The 16,170-nt window shown below is 47.4% G+C and overlaps 1 protein-coding gene across 1 annotated transcript in view; it reads left to right on the forward strand.

Moving 5' to 3' along the window:
* The first annotated feature begins 440 nt into the window (after nucleotides 1-440).
* PCBD1 (pterin-4 alpha-carbinolamine dehydratase 1) overlaps nucleotides 441-16,170 on the forward strand; it is a 147,487-nt gene continuing 131,757 nt past the window's right edge. The window contains exon 1 of the mRNA XM_069610735.1: nucleotides 441-687. Coding sequence (XP_069466836.1) covers nucleotides 685-687 — 3 coding nt within the window. The 5' untranslated portion in view covers nucleotides 441-684. The remainder of the gene's footprint in view (nucleotides 688-16,170) is intronic.

The following is a 16,170-nucleotide window of genomic DNA, read 5'->3' on the forward strand; positions in this document are numbered from 1 at the left end:
CCGAGGCAGAGGGGAGTCCAGGAAAAGAGGGTATAGAGTTGTAGAAGAGGTCCTGTTACAGAGGATGAAGCCTCATCGAGAAAGTACTGAGACGAGTAAAGGGAGGGGGCGGATAATGCATCCTTCTGGGATAGCTGTATGCTCTGACTTACCCAGTCCCCATATCACAGTCTCTTGCTTTGAAGTGATTGGGGTCATGCAATGCAACTAAGCCTGTTATTCGGCACTAAATTAATAAATTAAACACATGTTGGAGGTTTACGAAAATAAAGTGAGTTACATCACAGAAGACTACATCGCAAAACACATTATGGAAACGAATGCTTTTGAAACGTTATGTTAGAGCACTGATCACGTTATGAATTGCCTAAAAAAATAGGGGGGAGTGGTGCTACAGCCCGATCCGCTCAGTGGTGTTGCGACACCGTAGAGCAGCCAGTAGAGATGGCTCACAGACAGCTCAACAGAGATGAGGCACAGCCCTGCAGCACGAGAGACCTGTAAGCGTTCAGGTGGCTGGGCCTGATTACAACCCAGCTGCGTGCAGGGGGCGTGTCACTGACTGGCTACTCCTCCCTCCTTCCTGCTCAGCACTCACATCAGAGGGCAGCGTCCAGCATCGCCCATCACACAGATCCCATCCATCAGACCTTCGTTGCGCTCCCCTCATAACACTGCGCAGATATGGTATGTTTTTTTTTCTTTTTATCAATGTGGCATTTAGCAGAATACGCGTTTTGAATATAGCCCAGCAGTTTATTTTGAAGAGTCGCCTCCACCGGAGTTTGCATAGACTCGCTGGCAGAAGCAGCCATGCCTTCCTTCGTAGTTAATGAATAGCTAGACTGCTTTTTGCCAGAGCATTTTGTGAGGCTTATTTTACAGCAAGATATTTTTTTCAGAGTTGTGTGCACGGATCATAAACCAGTCTCTAAGCATAGTGTAGGGATGGCATGCAACACATAGGCTGCTAGCCAGGGATTTAACGTTCTCAGCGGTATATCTACAGGGTGCTCTTTCAACAGGTTGTTTTTCGGCGTTGCAGATCGATGTGTGTTTTTTTTTTTTCTTTCGATTATGCCGCCGTGACGTGCAGCACGAACGGGCACAAGTGTGATGTTGCTGGGGATTTATCGAGCATGAGCTTTAGTATTTATGAAACAGACATACAGGCTCAGTTGCCCTGTGCCATTAGGGAGCTGTTGGTATCTAGTCAGTTTGGGCTACCAGATGGTTCAAAAGCTGAAACTATTGCATTCGCGTACGCATAGGGAGAAATTGCATATTCGTGACACAAACCTTTGTAGGTGGTGGTGTTTGGTTGTTTGCCCACCCGTGGCCATGCTAATCCTTCTGTCCATTCGCACCCACTTCCTGTCCCTGCCAAAACGCATTGCGTCACCCCATCTCTTTAAGCTAGTTTTATCAAGGCTTACCATCATCGGCTGCGGATTAGTGAACTGTAAATGCACTAGTGGTATGATACAACTGTCTTAACCAGGTCTGTTTTAACCCACTCGATTTATAAGTAGTATGCACGTCTTTCACTTAAGTTCTGTTAAAAACAAGAATTGGCAAAGCCAACCGTTTTGGTTTGTGTATAATTATTAGGCTTTTGCTAGGCACTTCTATTATATGCCCAGAAGCTCTCCCCATTTTGCAGATGTTAGCATTGATGGTCAGTTAATACCACTAAGGCAGCGCCTTGCAAATGCCTTTGCCATGCCTACACAAAAGCCAAAACGGTTGCCATTGCCAGTGCTTGTTTTTACTTTGTTTTAGTCTTGGATGGCCCCAATATATATCCATGTCAACAAGTTCTAGAATGCAAAATACAGAGCAGGACTGGACAAACATCTGGCCGGATGAAATGGGGCATTGTTGGCATGGGGAGGATTGTGGTTGGCAGTCTAAAGGTGGGCTGGGGGCTTATCTAGAACCTCCTCGAGCTGATAGCCAGGGTCATCTCTACTGAATAACTCAAGGATAAAAATGCATTGATGTGGTGTATGTAGTTAACCGTTTTCAAATTATCCCTTGTTTTTCAAAATATGAGGTATTTTAACGTACAAATGTTGTGTTCTAGGTCTCCTATGTCAATATAACGCTGAAGGCGTGTGGTTCTGCCGACTCGCGTAGATGTTAAGGTGACATGGTGTAGTGTCCCGCTGCCAGAACACAAGACACAAGCAGTGTGTTGCGAACATATTATTTATTAATAATTATCAACAAGTACAGATGCTAGTAGCAAGCCCTGCTCTCTCTGGCTCCTCTTCCAACCGTCCTCTCGCCATCACTCCATTTCAGAATCCCCTCGATCCACGCATCTAGCTGGTGGCACGATACCACACATGGCCCCTGGGTTCGAGTTTCTGACGTCGTCCTAGTATGTGTCGTGTTGGAGTTCACGGGGGCCATCCGTGACTCCCAAGACCGCACTGTCTCTTCAGAATATAGACACAGACTCAGAGCTGTCTTTATTCACCAACCTACATCTTGTACTGACTTCCCCTTCCTGTCACGTCACTTCCCATCCCGCCCCGCACCCACGAACTATATTTCCTGATGCTACCCCCCCCCCAAAATTAAACACCCACAATGTTGCATTACCCCATTTCTTCAATCAGTCTCCGGGACCGTATTCGGGCCCTTTGCGGTCGTTGATATCTCATTTCCAACTGTCCGGATCTGGCCGCAGATACCGGGTCATCTTGCTCAGCCAAATCAAAGTCCTCACCATGATAGGATTCATCTGAGGAATATATGAACTCTCATAGGCAGGTTATTCCCTGATAGTTTCTTGAAATGGGATGAATTTCTTGTCACTTGGCGCTGGTCTCCTTCAGCGATAACCATGGAGCCCTTCCTGTCTGTGAAGACCAGTGGGTCCTTATGGAACACAGCAATGTGTTTATTGGTTCTGGGCTGCTTCACCAATACCACATCTCCAAGCATCAATAAGGAGTCCTTTGCCCTTCTCCTGGTGTCGGCATAGTGTTAAATCATTTCTTTGGCCGCCACATCGTTTTTCCTCATGGTCTTATCTTCTGCATATTTTTCACCCACTTTGGTGTTGTGGCAGTCAGGTGTGGATGCTACGAACAAGCATGACCTCAGCAGGGCATTTCCCTGTGGAGCTGTGTGTAATCTCGCAACAGTTGATGTAACAGAAAACCACACTAGACTCCTCAGATCCAACAAAAACCTCGAAATCCCACGATACAAAAGAGAAAAGCAGGGCGTAGCAGTTTTAAAGTACTCGTGCCCAGACACTGGAATGCCCTACCCATCAACATCAAGAGCGAAACGTCCTACCCACAATTTAAAAAAAATCACAGAAAACTTGGCTATTCAACCAATTCTAATGTGAACTAAGTTCCCTACCCACGCAGACTAGATCTTCCCCTCCCCCCTAAGCTACTGTGTGTGTGTGTGTGTATATATATATATTGTCCTTTTTATTTGTCTTTTTTGACTGTTTCTCTTACTTTTAAGATTGCATCTACCCATTGTCTGTAACTACGCCGTGATACCTCCGGGTCTGGGCGTATAACAAATGTAATAAATAAACACCTGTTCATAAGGCTGTCCTGTCAGGTGTGAGATCTGTAGTGCTCTCTTCAGGTTGGCCATAAAACGCTCAATCGTCCTGTTGGCTTGGGGCCACAGCAGTTATCTTTCTGTGACTGAACCCCATATACTCTGCAAAAGTCTTGCAGTCTCTGCTCATAAATCAGGGCCCATTGTCCGACTTCGCCTTTCTTGGAATACAATACGCAGTAAATATTCTGTCTAGCACTGGAATCAGATGGTGGGCCACCGTAGATGAGACCATCTGTGCTTCAGGAATTGGGAATATTCGTCCACGACCGCTAGGACATATCTCCCCCCGCCCCCCTTCAATGGGTCAACGGACACTTCCTCCCACAGCGCCTTTGGAAGTTCAGTCAATCTCAGTGGTTCAGGGTATCTTGTGGATGTTATCAGACAACTTGTAGGTCACTCTGTCAGTTGATCTTCGACCATCGAGTCTAACCGTGGGAAACATACCTTCGGTCTTAACATCCTTTTAGTCAATACAATTCCCTGTTGTCCTTCATGGGCCAGCTCTACCACTTGCTTCCTCAGTGGTGTGGGCTCTATTATCTTGTTACCTTTGAACAGCAGAGCTAACTCTGACATGGCCCATCCCTCTTTCACTTGCAGGAGGCTGTCCATGTCTCTCTTCACTTATTCAGACTCAAGACGCCTCTCTTTGGCTCTAAGCCACCTTCCTGATCATAACCCTTCGATGATTATTTGGAAGGCCACATCTCTTTCCACTTCTTGCGTCCGCTTCATTGGATCCATCCCTTGCGGTAAAGCTTGCTGCACCAGGTACCTAATGTATCGATTAGCCACTAACGGCTCTGGCACTCTCTCTGACCTTGGATGACGAAACAGAAAATCTGCCGGGTTTTGCTTGTTCCCTGGCCGGAGAAAGATATCCTTAGGCCCCACCGAACAAAGCGAGGTGGCATTTGTTTGCCTGGGGGTTGCTATACAGAAACAGTAAGGATTGGTGATCTGTGATTATTGTAAATGGCTTCCCGTAGAGAAATAAATGAAAATGTTCACAGGCCAAACAACGGCCAAACTTTCCTTTTCGGCCTGCAAATAAGTCTGTTCAGTCTTTGATAGGCTTCTACTGGCATACAAAACAATAGGTCTCTGGTTGGAAATGTCCAGTGCTTTTTGAGCCAAAATGGCACCCAGTCCCACGGGGCTCTCACCTACTGTCAGCTCTGTCTCCCTTTCTGCATCAAAGTATGCCATGTTGTCGACCACTGCTATCGCATCACGGGTGGTTGTGAATGACCCTTGGCAGGCCGTCGACCAGTGGAATGGTGTGTGGTGCTTTGTGAGGGCCCTCAATGGTTCACTGATGGTCAGGAAGTCCTTAATATATTGTGTGAAATAACTTGCCAGTCCCAGAAAAGATCAAAGTTCCGACACATTTGTCGGTGGTGGTTTCTCGTTGAGTGCAGACAACTTTTCAGGATCCGAGGGTCATGCCTTTCTCTCAGAAAATGTGCCCAAAGAAACGGAGCATTCCATTTATGAACTCGCACTCAGTCTCTTTTCAACATGAGGTTGGCTGCTTCTAACACCATACATACTTGTGAAAGTGTCATGTTTTTCCACACTCGTTCCAAATATGTCCTCACTATAGTTGATGGAATTCGGAGTGAGTTTGTTACATTATGTATCTCTGCATGAAACATTTCCACAACTGACGAGACCCCATAATTTAGCTGCTTGTATATACAGCCAAGATGTGTTACTAATGTAGTGGCTCTCTGGGATTAGGAGCAGCCGGTTATAGACCTTGTTCAGGTCCAGCTTCGAAAACACTGTGGCCCCATTTAGCAGGTGTATCGTGTCAGTGATGCGAGGAGCCAAATGCTGTTCCCTCTTAATAGCCTGATTTGGCCGTCTCATGTCCACACACAGCCGGATGGCTTCAGATTCCTTCTTTGGAACAGGTACAATAGGTGACGCCCATGTTGTGGGTCCCACTGCTGGTTCTATAATGTCTTGTTCCAACAGCTTGTGGAGTTTATCCTCCCCTTGCTCTTGTATATTCACTGGAATACCTCTGTAGTGCTGTGCAACCGGCTGGACGTCCTCCTCTTTGTGGAGCTTCATCTGCCTATTTTGCAGTTTCCAAATTCCCTTCAAGAGTGATGGGTATAACTGGGCAATTTTATAAACTGTGTCGATGTACTTGTTGACCATCAGTTTGTATCGTATGCGAATTAGACCCATATTGACAGTGGACTTAAAGCTTAGGATGCAACCACATTCTTCAGCGTGGAGATCACGTGCATTGGAATCTTCTTCTCTTGCGTCTTTCTCGCTACATCTTGCCTCAAATTGACCCAAGCACGTCAGAAAGTTCGTGGACCCACATAGATATATGTCCACTTCCGATGAGCAAATTCTGGGTGCTTAAAGCAAAGTCTTGTATATCCGTTCATTAATTACATTTACTGTAGCACCAGTGTCTATTAGAAACTCAGTCTGCCGGTCATTGAGATGCATGAGCAGTACAGAGCTGTGCTCCATGGCCTGTTTGTTGCCTGCTAAGTCATCCATGTCATGTTTGGGTTCACAGGGGCCACCTGTGGCTCCCAAGGCCGCACTGCATATTCAGAATAAAGACGCAGACTCGGTGCATCAGCAAACACTGTTTTTATTCCCCAACCTCCATCTCGTACTGACTTTCCCCTTCCCGTCCCGCCACACACCCACAAACTACATTTTCCATTGCTACATTATTGGGGGGGGCGGAGCTTTGACACCCGCCTATGCATCTAGATTTAGGACTCTATTGGCTTATGAGTTGCCAGTTCAGAAAGTATTTTCATGTGTGTGTAGTACCTCCCACTCCCTGTCGACGCTGCCAATGGTAACTCGCACACCTGTCCACGTGTTACAAGAAGCGTGCTCAGGAGTTGTGGCTGACGTCATGGGGGGTCCATCATGACGTAAATTATTTAAATAATCCTTGGCATGCTCGCTCGTGTCTACAGCTCGCTTTGTGGAGACACAACCTTTAATTGGAATTCGTCAAGTGGCCCACAAAGAGGTGTATAGGAAGGACCAGTGGAGCGGGCGAGGGCAGGGTCGAGGGTTGCTCCTTTGCATTTAAATCTCTGCCTGGCATCTCCATCTGCTTCAACCCTGCTAAAAAGCTATCCGATTTTTCCCTGTGTACTGATTTTGCGACTGCGCGCAACAGTGCTGTTTATTGTGAGCGTTGCAGGGCCGGGAGCAGTGTACTTGGGTGTAAACGCATTTGGGGCCTGATTCACAGAAGCCTTTTGTAATGGTGCAATCCCATTGGCACACGCTCTGTGAATCAGGCCCTTGGTGTTTTGGTGGACTTTGCACCTTAGCCTTTTCAAGGCCATTTGCTCTCTACAACAAAAAATGTTGGATAGTGCCAACATGAAAGCATTATTATCTGCAAAACGTAGTCCCTTTCACGAGTCACCCTGACTGGCTAACATCCGCCCCCAACCCAAGGCTGTCTTCCTATATCCCTCAAACGGGAACATATATCCCTAGGAAATATAAGTGATATGGTTTTGTATTAAAAAAATGATATACATTGTGCATTGAACGCTGTTTACCACAGCTCCATGAATTCGTTTTCCCAATTCGGGGGTCTTATAAGACTCTGAATAATAAAGTTTAGCGCACCCCTCTTGCGTATGGCATCGTGGGTTGCCAAGACTGCATAAGACGTGTAGCAAGAGCGATCCTTGACCATGCTTCACTGTACAGACTTCTGCCTAGTCAAACGATGCCCGAAGACTGCAACACCTACAATTACAGAGAAAATGGGGTTTGTGCTTTTAAAGATCTTAAAATCCCAAAAGTAAAACATTTGCCTGGGGTTGTCCAACTACAGGACTGGGGACTGGAAACCTGGCGGGTTTTCAGGATATCCCTCCTGAATATTCATCAGGAAAAAATGTGCATACATTTAGATTGCTTGTATGCAAATGTGTCTCATGAATATTCATGAGTCGTATCCTGAAAATACGACTTGGATTCGGCCCTTGAGGCCTGGAATTGGACAAGAAATGTGCCATGGTTAATGCCGTTTCAGCCGTGCCACACTTTAAACTCTCGAATATTGGGGAGAGGAAACATATCCTACCCCCTCGGCCAATACGCTTCCTCTACACTTTCCTTTGTAGAAAGGTACTCCGATGGCTGCATCCATCCTAAAATATGACAAAATGGTTCTTGTGTCGTATGCTGCTTGTATTTTGAGCTTCTTTAGTGAAGAGCTTTATATGACAACTGCAGCAGACATACAAACAATTGTCATACTTTTGCTACAGTGCAAGGCTTACTACTGTACTGGTGTAATGGAGCCACACGGGCCAACCCATCAAACTCCCTCGGCATTGCAGGCATCATGATCTCATAGGGACCGTCAGTACTCCCTATTGCTGCCACAGAGGGGGTCTTCACTGTGCTAGTGATGGAGCCCTAAAATAACCAAACTCGAGCGGAACTACAATACCTTGGGACCTCAAGCGCCCGAACCCAGCCCACCAAGATTGTTACTGACACACAGCGTAGGCCTTTTTCATGTACACCCGTCAACTTCACATGTTTCCCTCCTAGTCTCTCCCCACTAACTCCAACCCTTCACAGAAGCTCCAGTTATCTGAGGATGTGTTGTTTGTTTAGTTGGGGGCGGGGGGCGGGGGGCGAGAAGGGTAAACTGTTCATATTGAGCACATATACATTAAGGTTATGTTTGATGGGTGTTTTTCAGGGCCTATACTAGTCCTGGGCCTTTTGTGCCTTAGCCCAGGGATGCGTGCTCCTGCATTGATTAGCTGCCATGTAAATACTGACTGACACAGGTTGTATTCTAGCGGGACTGCTCTGAGGCAGGCTATTTTGTTCTGCATGTCCCGGCGAGGCTGTGCAGTAACCTTGCAACCCCTCATTGTTTTGGAGGTGCATTTAAAGTGGAAGCTGTAAGGGAATGTTCATTTAACTTACCATTGATTTAGACATGAGTTCTAAACGTTTCGGTGATAAAAAACAGGGAACGTGGCATTTTTATTTAGAAAAAATACACCACCCCATTTAGCCACCCCAAAAAAGTTTAAATAATCTCCCTTATTTTCACAAAACCCACAGGCCATTTTATGACTCCTCTGCTGAATTGCATTCTGGTGTTGGTAGTCTTCCATGCCTTAACAACACTTCAATCCTACACTTTTTTAGCTTAACCTATTTCTATGCGGATTTATACATTAGTAAGAGTACTTTTTTGGGATGTGCACATTTCAAGTCTCCGTATTGTTGAGAGCAAACATGGGGTGAGGAGGAGAGAGGACATGGGAGTCATGGCTTGCCAAGAATGTGGGAAGAAGTGGTTTCTGTCCTGAAGAGCAGGGAAATGTTTTCCCTGGTCCTGTGCTGATTTTGTTAACACGTGAGGACCTGCAGAATTGCTTATTCTCACTGCCTCAGGATCTAACTGGTAAATGGGCGGTTCTTCTCTGGCATTGTAAGGCAATCCCACAGTAGCGGCACACTGCCCTGACATGCTTGGAACTGGTGATCACATCAGGACACCTAGGTATGTATCTCACCTAATCTTTTGAAAGTAATAAAAGCATTGCTTGGAAATTCGTTTATTTGGACAGGAAAAATAATTCTTATCTGTAGCTTCTTAATTAAAAGAATATTACTGGTTTGGACAAAATGACCAAATGTATGCACCCCCAAAAAAATAAAAACAATCCTGAAACTGCCAAAAGAAACACTTTTCAATCCAAACAAGCAGAAGGATCAGTCACAAAAACACATGGGGGGGGGGGGGAGCGGGGAATACGGGCCTAAGTGCCTGAATTCAGGGATGCAACTAGGATAACATTTCAGAGGGGTTGACCCTTCAAATTTTTGGGAGTGGGCCTTGCTTCAGAGACTATGGAGAAAGGCAAAGTTGCTTGTGGGGGGAACGTAATGCATGTTACAGGCAGTCAACGGTCTCCTTCACTTCTGAAACCACACACACTTAAGAACTGCTTTAAGAATGTGTGGTGTCCTGTTCCCCCCCACCTCACCCTTCCAATCACTCCCATGACTTGCACGTACTAACACCCCATCACAATTTCAATTGTCTAAATAGGTATGCATGTGAATGCAGGTGCGAACAATGAAACGCTTTACATTGTCGGGTCTTTGTTAACTGTGCAGCCTCACACGCCGTTCACTGAGTCCTGTTCTGTGCGGCCACAGTCGTCAGCCCGGTCATATCAACATAACCCAACATTTCAGAGGTCAGGCGGTCAATGGGCCACTGCCCGAGTTGCAGGTTGGTCTCAAATCCTAGGGATTCCATTCACACCGTTGGCTCCTCCAAAAAAGACTCCCTCATGATAGTGCCATATATGTGATAAGGGACCATTCATATACTGGACATAAGTTTGCCCCTTGTATTACTTCTGGCATCTTCTTTAGACGTAACATCCCATGATCCCCCTCGAGTATTAGACTCCTCATGTGACGTACTTTTCTGTGGTGACTACGTGTGCAAACTGGAGGGCCCCACACAAACGATTTTTCCCCAGGGCTCCACAAATCCTAGAGCTGGCCCTGGTGTTAGACATTTTGTTAATATCACATTTTAATTAAAACAGTCTTGGTGTCCCTAAGCTTCCCACTCTCCCAGAACAGGAGTTGAGCCAATTCTGTACATTTTTGGTATCTTGTGTTATGTTACTCATTGACCAGGTTTGAGCGAAAAAACGTTTGCAGGCAAGAATTCCAGCAGTTTGCAAATCTGGCTTTTTGAGCGAACTGCCGGTACACCCGAGCTATCCCTGTCCCCTCCCCTTTGTTGAGAATGTGCATATGGTTGAATGGTTACTGCTCACTCGCAGGGTTGCACTGGGAACCAAATGAGGCTGTGGACATTTATTTTATAGTGGCCGCATACGCTTTTCCTATACGAATATTTGTTAGTAAAATGGGTTACCACACACAAGCGGCCCAGGATGCAGAGCCCTAGCGGGAATTCTCCAGAGTTCCCTATAGCCCAGTCCACCCTTGCTCACATGGTGAACTAGTTAGAGCTGTGATGCACTGATTTCAATACACTGGTCTAGAAAGCGCAGATTCGCCCTGCCATGATGTTGTGCAATGACTGCACACAGGGCTGTTTTGTTTGAAGCAGGCTCTCTAATTGGAAACACGAGTGGCACATGGAAGGCATTAGTTGGCAGTTCTGCCACAAAGATCTGGGTGGGGCCTACACTGGGAGGCAGTGAGGATGCGTCCAGATTTATGGTATGGCGAACAGTTTCTCATATATATATATATATATATATATATATATATATATATATTTTTTCTTTTTTTTCATAATGATTGAGTGAATTTGACCATTCCTTTGTAACAACATTTCCAGATAGTTTTGGATGAATTTCAGTTAAACATACAATCCCCTTTTTATGCCGCATTTGTAGCCATTCGCTGTCATAACCAATATTTTATGTTGCAGCATAAGAGGGGGCACCTAACATAGGGATCCCCTTATGTTCTCCATATGTAACCAATTGTACACTTTAATGCATGATCTTATTTATTAAGTGTGTACTTGTACTGGCCACCAGGGGACGCACAGATGAGGAACCTCTGTGTGAGTGCTGACCCAGGGTCCCTGAAAGTGGTCTAGGCCCCCACTTCGACCCCCCCCCACTTACCAGCGAGATCACTTGACAGACCTCAACATAAGAGGGTGCCCTGCAAAAGAGATCGAAAATCCGATCAAAATCGGAGGTGTTTTCGTCGAGATATGAACCAGCTGCCCAGGCAGTGACTGCATAGTTGCTGCCGGCCTCCCCGCCCGGAGAACCCGCAACTTTAGAGTGGCGGATGGAGGAATGAACGTCACAGATCCACCACAGAACCAATGGCATTGTGGGGAGGGTGGCTCCAAAGGTGTTGAAAACGGAGAAAAGTAGACTACAGAGCCACTGGTAACAGGGCAGCGATTCCGCCACGGAGACACGAGACTCCGGTGCCGAAGCGCAAGCTGCCCATTACCCTTCAGCCAACAGCTGACCCCAATTGAGCCTCCCTGTGTAATGAGGCAGTGACTGGAACTGAGGAGGACCCGGCATTCGTGTCGCACAGTGCCCTGTCGAATGCCATCGGGAAGACGAGGGAACGCGGATGCTGAGGAGTACAGCCTGTCGGCCCACACTGACGCAAAGGAACAACGGTGTCCAAGGTAGGGAGGCGGCCGAACAGAGCCCAGTGTGTTTCTGCGTTGGCGCACCACTGTGGACACTATCTCGCACCAGCCTGAGAGTCCTCAGAACACCGGGCCTTGTCCTGGAATGAAGCACCAGCAATATTGACGGTGAGAGTGCCCGCGGGGGTCAGGACCTGACGGTGTGATTTCCCCTAGTGCTGCCTAGAGCAGAGACACAAAGAGACGTTTTCCCCCACCCCTGCCAATCTGTCAACACATACTGTGGCAAACAGGGCCCCGGTAAACCCACTGGCTTGCCCAGCTATTTCAAGGTGTCCGAAAACCAGAACACATTGTGAGGACCTGAGAACAGCGCACTGCAAGCTCTCTTATTTGCGAATGTCCGTGGAACATTACAGATGAGCCCGCCATCGGCTCCCTTCCTCTCACCCCGGGTAGTGGCTGAGCTCCCTCCCCCACAGACCCTCCGGAGAGTGAGCTGTACATCAGCCCTGAAATATACACCCCTGCAGTGGCTGATTCCTGCCTGCAGTACACAAAGTTGAACCTTGGACACCCTGTGTCAGCATATGCACATCAGAGCGGTATTGTGATAAACTAGTGCGACTAACTTGAACTGGAAGAACAGTACAGCAACGTTCCTTGGCCCGCGCGCTGACTGAATATGAACCCCTAAATCAAACGAAATGATGCCTGTCCAGTTCCCAGGACTGCCTGACACCCAAAGCAAGACGAGTACTCTTGAGAGGTAACAACATTCAAATTCTGTGACGCTATGGAGCATAGAGTTCCTAGGACCACCTTCAAAGAAGTGCACCGCAGCCGCCTTGTCCCATTTGGGGAACCCCACACACTAAAGGTTGCTCTTCATAGTGACTTCCCACCTCTTGGCACTGCATGAATGAGGCGCTGAACTACAAGCACTCGTTCACAGAGAGTAGAGGACGCATACACACCCCTGAAGAACATTCCAGATACCAGAGGTGGGACGGATGCACCAGGAAGAAAAGCAAACCTGCTCCCAAGGTTGAGGTAATGAGCAGGAACATACAATGCAAGGGGGACCTGAATGCCAAACGGAGCTCCTAGGCACATGAGTACCTCTACTGACTCAGAACGTGTTCCTGGAACCATTCTGAGGTTGTCCGAATCGGACCTTGTCGAGGACAACTGTGGGGGAGAGATTTTACCACAGCCTAGATTAAGGGGAGATGGTCTGAAGGCCCACACAGGCCACCCCCGGGGTGCAATAGTAACTGCGCTGGCAGCCACCTTGGGCACTTGAGTTCCCCCCCCCTCCCCGCCGCTGCCAGCTCAGACTGATTTTCCCCCCGTCACGCAATGGCAGGGCGCATAAAGGTGCGACAGACTGAACTACCCTGGCAGTGAGAGAACAGAACAAAGCTGCAGCCCTGCTGACAGAGGGAGGCTGCCCAATAAAGAGAGAGGCCTTAAGTGAATTGTTGCAACCCACGTGTCACCGACTGACCACTGCTCCACCTAGACACTATCAGCTCAGCATCATCGACGCCATCCACTGATACTGAGGGTTGTGCCTCCTCTAGTACACCAATTGCTATATGGGCACTAAACAGAAATTGGCCAAATACGCCTACTCACCGCCACTGCCTCCACCAGACTGTACAAACACAGTAAGCATGTAGACCTCTGGAACAGAAGCAGCAGCGACGAAAGGAGACATTGGTGCTCTCCTAAATGAAATAAAGAACATGGGAGCCAACATAGGCGGAAAAATAGACAAGATAACACAGCAAATGGACAGGATTGAAGACTTGACAGTGTCAAACAACCAAGCATCCATAGACCCCCTCGAAACGTAGATGGACCTGCGTCTACGTGAGATAGAACAAAGCGAAGAGGAATTCCGACTGAAAATGGACGATTTGGAAAATCGAGAGAGAAGGAATACCCTGCGCTTCTTTGGGATCCCTGAACACGAAGGTGCGACAGAAGGAGACCTCAGGAAAACTATCCATGATATCATCAAAATGCTGGTAGCAGACGAGGAGATTGACAAGCTCAAAACGGAACGGATACATGGGGCCGGCGGGCCCACTGGTGGTCCAAGATCAGCCTTGCAAAGTTTCAGAGATATCAGGACAAAGCCAGGATCCTTGAGAAAGCTAGGACAGGTGGCTCAATCACCCTTGGAGGAGCACAGATCACTATTTTCCAGGACCTATCCTCACTGACCCTGGCCTTGAGACAAATGTGCGGTCGTCTTACGAAATGGCTTGGGAAACAACGGACGCGATCTAGGTGGGGCTACCCATTCTCCCTCTTTTGAACATGGAGGCAGGAAAATAAGATTGAAATCCGAAAGGGAGATATGGGATTGCACTGCCGAACTTTTGGAAACACGCCCAGAGGGTGGAGACCGAGAGGAGGCAGGATGGAGCTGCAGACACTGGGAGCTCCAAAGATCGCGGAGGAAAAAAGTAAAAGGATCAAGAAAATCCAGGTGAGGCAATGTACACCTGAAGGAGATAAATGATGGAGGTGATCAGCTGGAAGAAACTCTGCACAGCGGCTACTAGGAGACAGTCAGACGGGCATAGGCGCTCTAAGTGACCTGATCTGCCTGTAACTCGCATACGGATGGAACGCATAATATGTAAAAGCTTCTCCCACCGAAAAATGAGGAACCACTGGCAGACTACTAGCGGTGAAACCGCATGGAACTTCACATATCCTTTCGAAGAGTTCATGTTTTGATTGGAGGGGGGGTAGAACTGGGAAGGGGGCTCAAATGTTATTGTGAATGGTTTTTGAAGAGGGACCGTGAGGTAACGGTTCCCACTTGTGGTCCGACGTCGGATCAACATTTCCACTGATCCTGATCGGACGCCATCAGCCAGACATGGGGGTGGGAGGGGTTGTGTATGGGGGATTGGGGGGCAGAATTGGAACAGAATCCTCACTGAGACTTGCTAGGGTACACACATGGTTGCTCAGCATTGCACTATGGTGCCATTTGTTGCTAGAGGATCCTTGCAAATGCATAAAGGCAAATGGCGGCTGATATAGGCCAACAGGTGAGAGACCTCAGGGTGGGCACATTAAATGTTTAAGGGTCTTAACCCCCCGACAAATCACTGGTACATCGGGAGTTCGGCAGGGGGAAATTAGACATCCTTTTCTTACAAGAAACAAAATTTGCCAGGGGAGAAGAACGGAAGCTCCTTGGGGGTCACAAACGGGACTAGAATTCTAGGGATCTGGGCCTTTGAGAAGGGGAGGAGTGGGGATACTTACAGAAAGGGACTAAAATTCACAATTTCCAAGTCATGGAAAGACGTTGAAGGGAGTGCTCTACTTGTGGCTGGCACTGTGGGAAAGACCAACATCACACTCGCAACCATATATGCCCCTAATACTGGACAAACTAGATTCCTGGCCAAGACAATCCCCCAAATCACGCTAGAAGCCACTGGACACGTCCTCCTCGGAGGTGACTTCAACCTATGGGCAGATCCCAATTAGACAGGAAAACAGGCAATAGTGAGAAGAGAGACCTCACCGAAGGAGGACGCAGTACAGTCGTAAATATGTTCAATACCTATGGCTTGAGAGACATATGGAGGGAACTCCACCCACAAGATCAGGGATACACCTTCTACTCCACCCTCACTAGGATTGATTACATATATCTATCAGAGGAAATACACAACACCACAATAAGGTCAGATATTATACCTAGTTGAATCACAATCTGGTCACGGCTGACATCGACTGGGATCATCTACCCAAGAAAGGGGGCCGGTGGCAATGAGACACTCTGGAAAGATCCAGTTTTCAAAACGGAAATGGAAACTGGGATCCTTGAATATATTAAGACTAACAACACCGGGGAATGGAAGCGGGGAAAGCGACCTGGAGGGGGATACTGATATGGGAAGGGGCTAGCAAAAAAAGAGAGAGAAACCTGATTGAAAACAGACTCTGAAAGGCGATTTGTCTTCTACACAAGGAAGCGAGGAAAGATGAAATGGGGAGAACAGATTCTAGAGCCAAAAAAAAAGAGGGAGGAACTCTGCCTTCTTGAACAAGGGCTGATAGCCTGGAAACTACAGCTCCTAAAACAGAAATTCTATGAGAAGGGGGATGAGGCAGATTCCTTGCTGGCCGCCAGGTTACGTGCTCAATGGTTAGAAAGGAAGGTTCAGGAAATAGAAACTCAAGACCCCTCCCACATCACTGCGAACCCAAACATTCCCGAGGCCTTTTCCATATTCTATGAGACCCTATATAGATCGGAGGTCCAACTCGGGGGTTCGGAAACTGAGCAATACTTATCCTCTGTTAAATCCTGCAGATAAAGTATGATGAAAGCCGCGTATTAGAGG

This window comes from Ambystoma mexicanum, chromosome 8 (assembly GCF_040938575.1).
Source record: "Ambystoma mexicanum isolate Mex_15411 chromosome 8, UKY_AmexF1_1, whole genome shotgun sequence".
Taxonomy (NCBI): Eukaryota; Metazoa; Chordata; class Amphibia; order Caudata; family Ambystomatidae; genus Ambystoma; species Ambystoma mexicanum.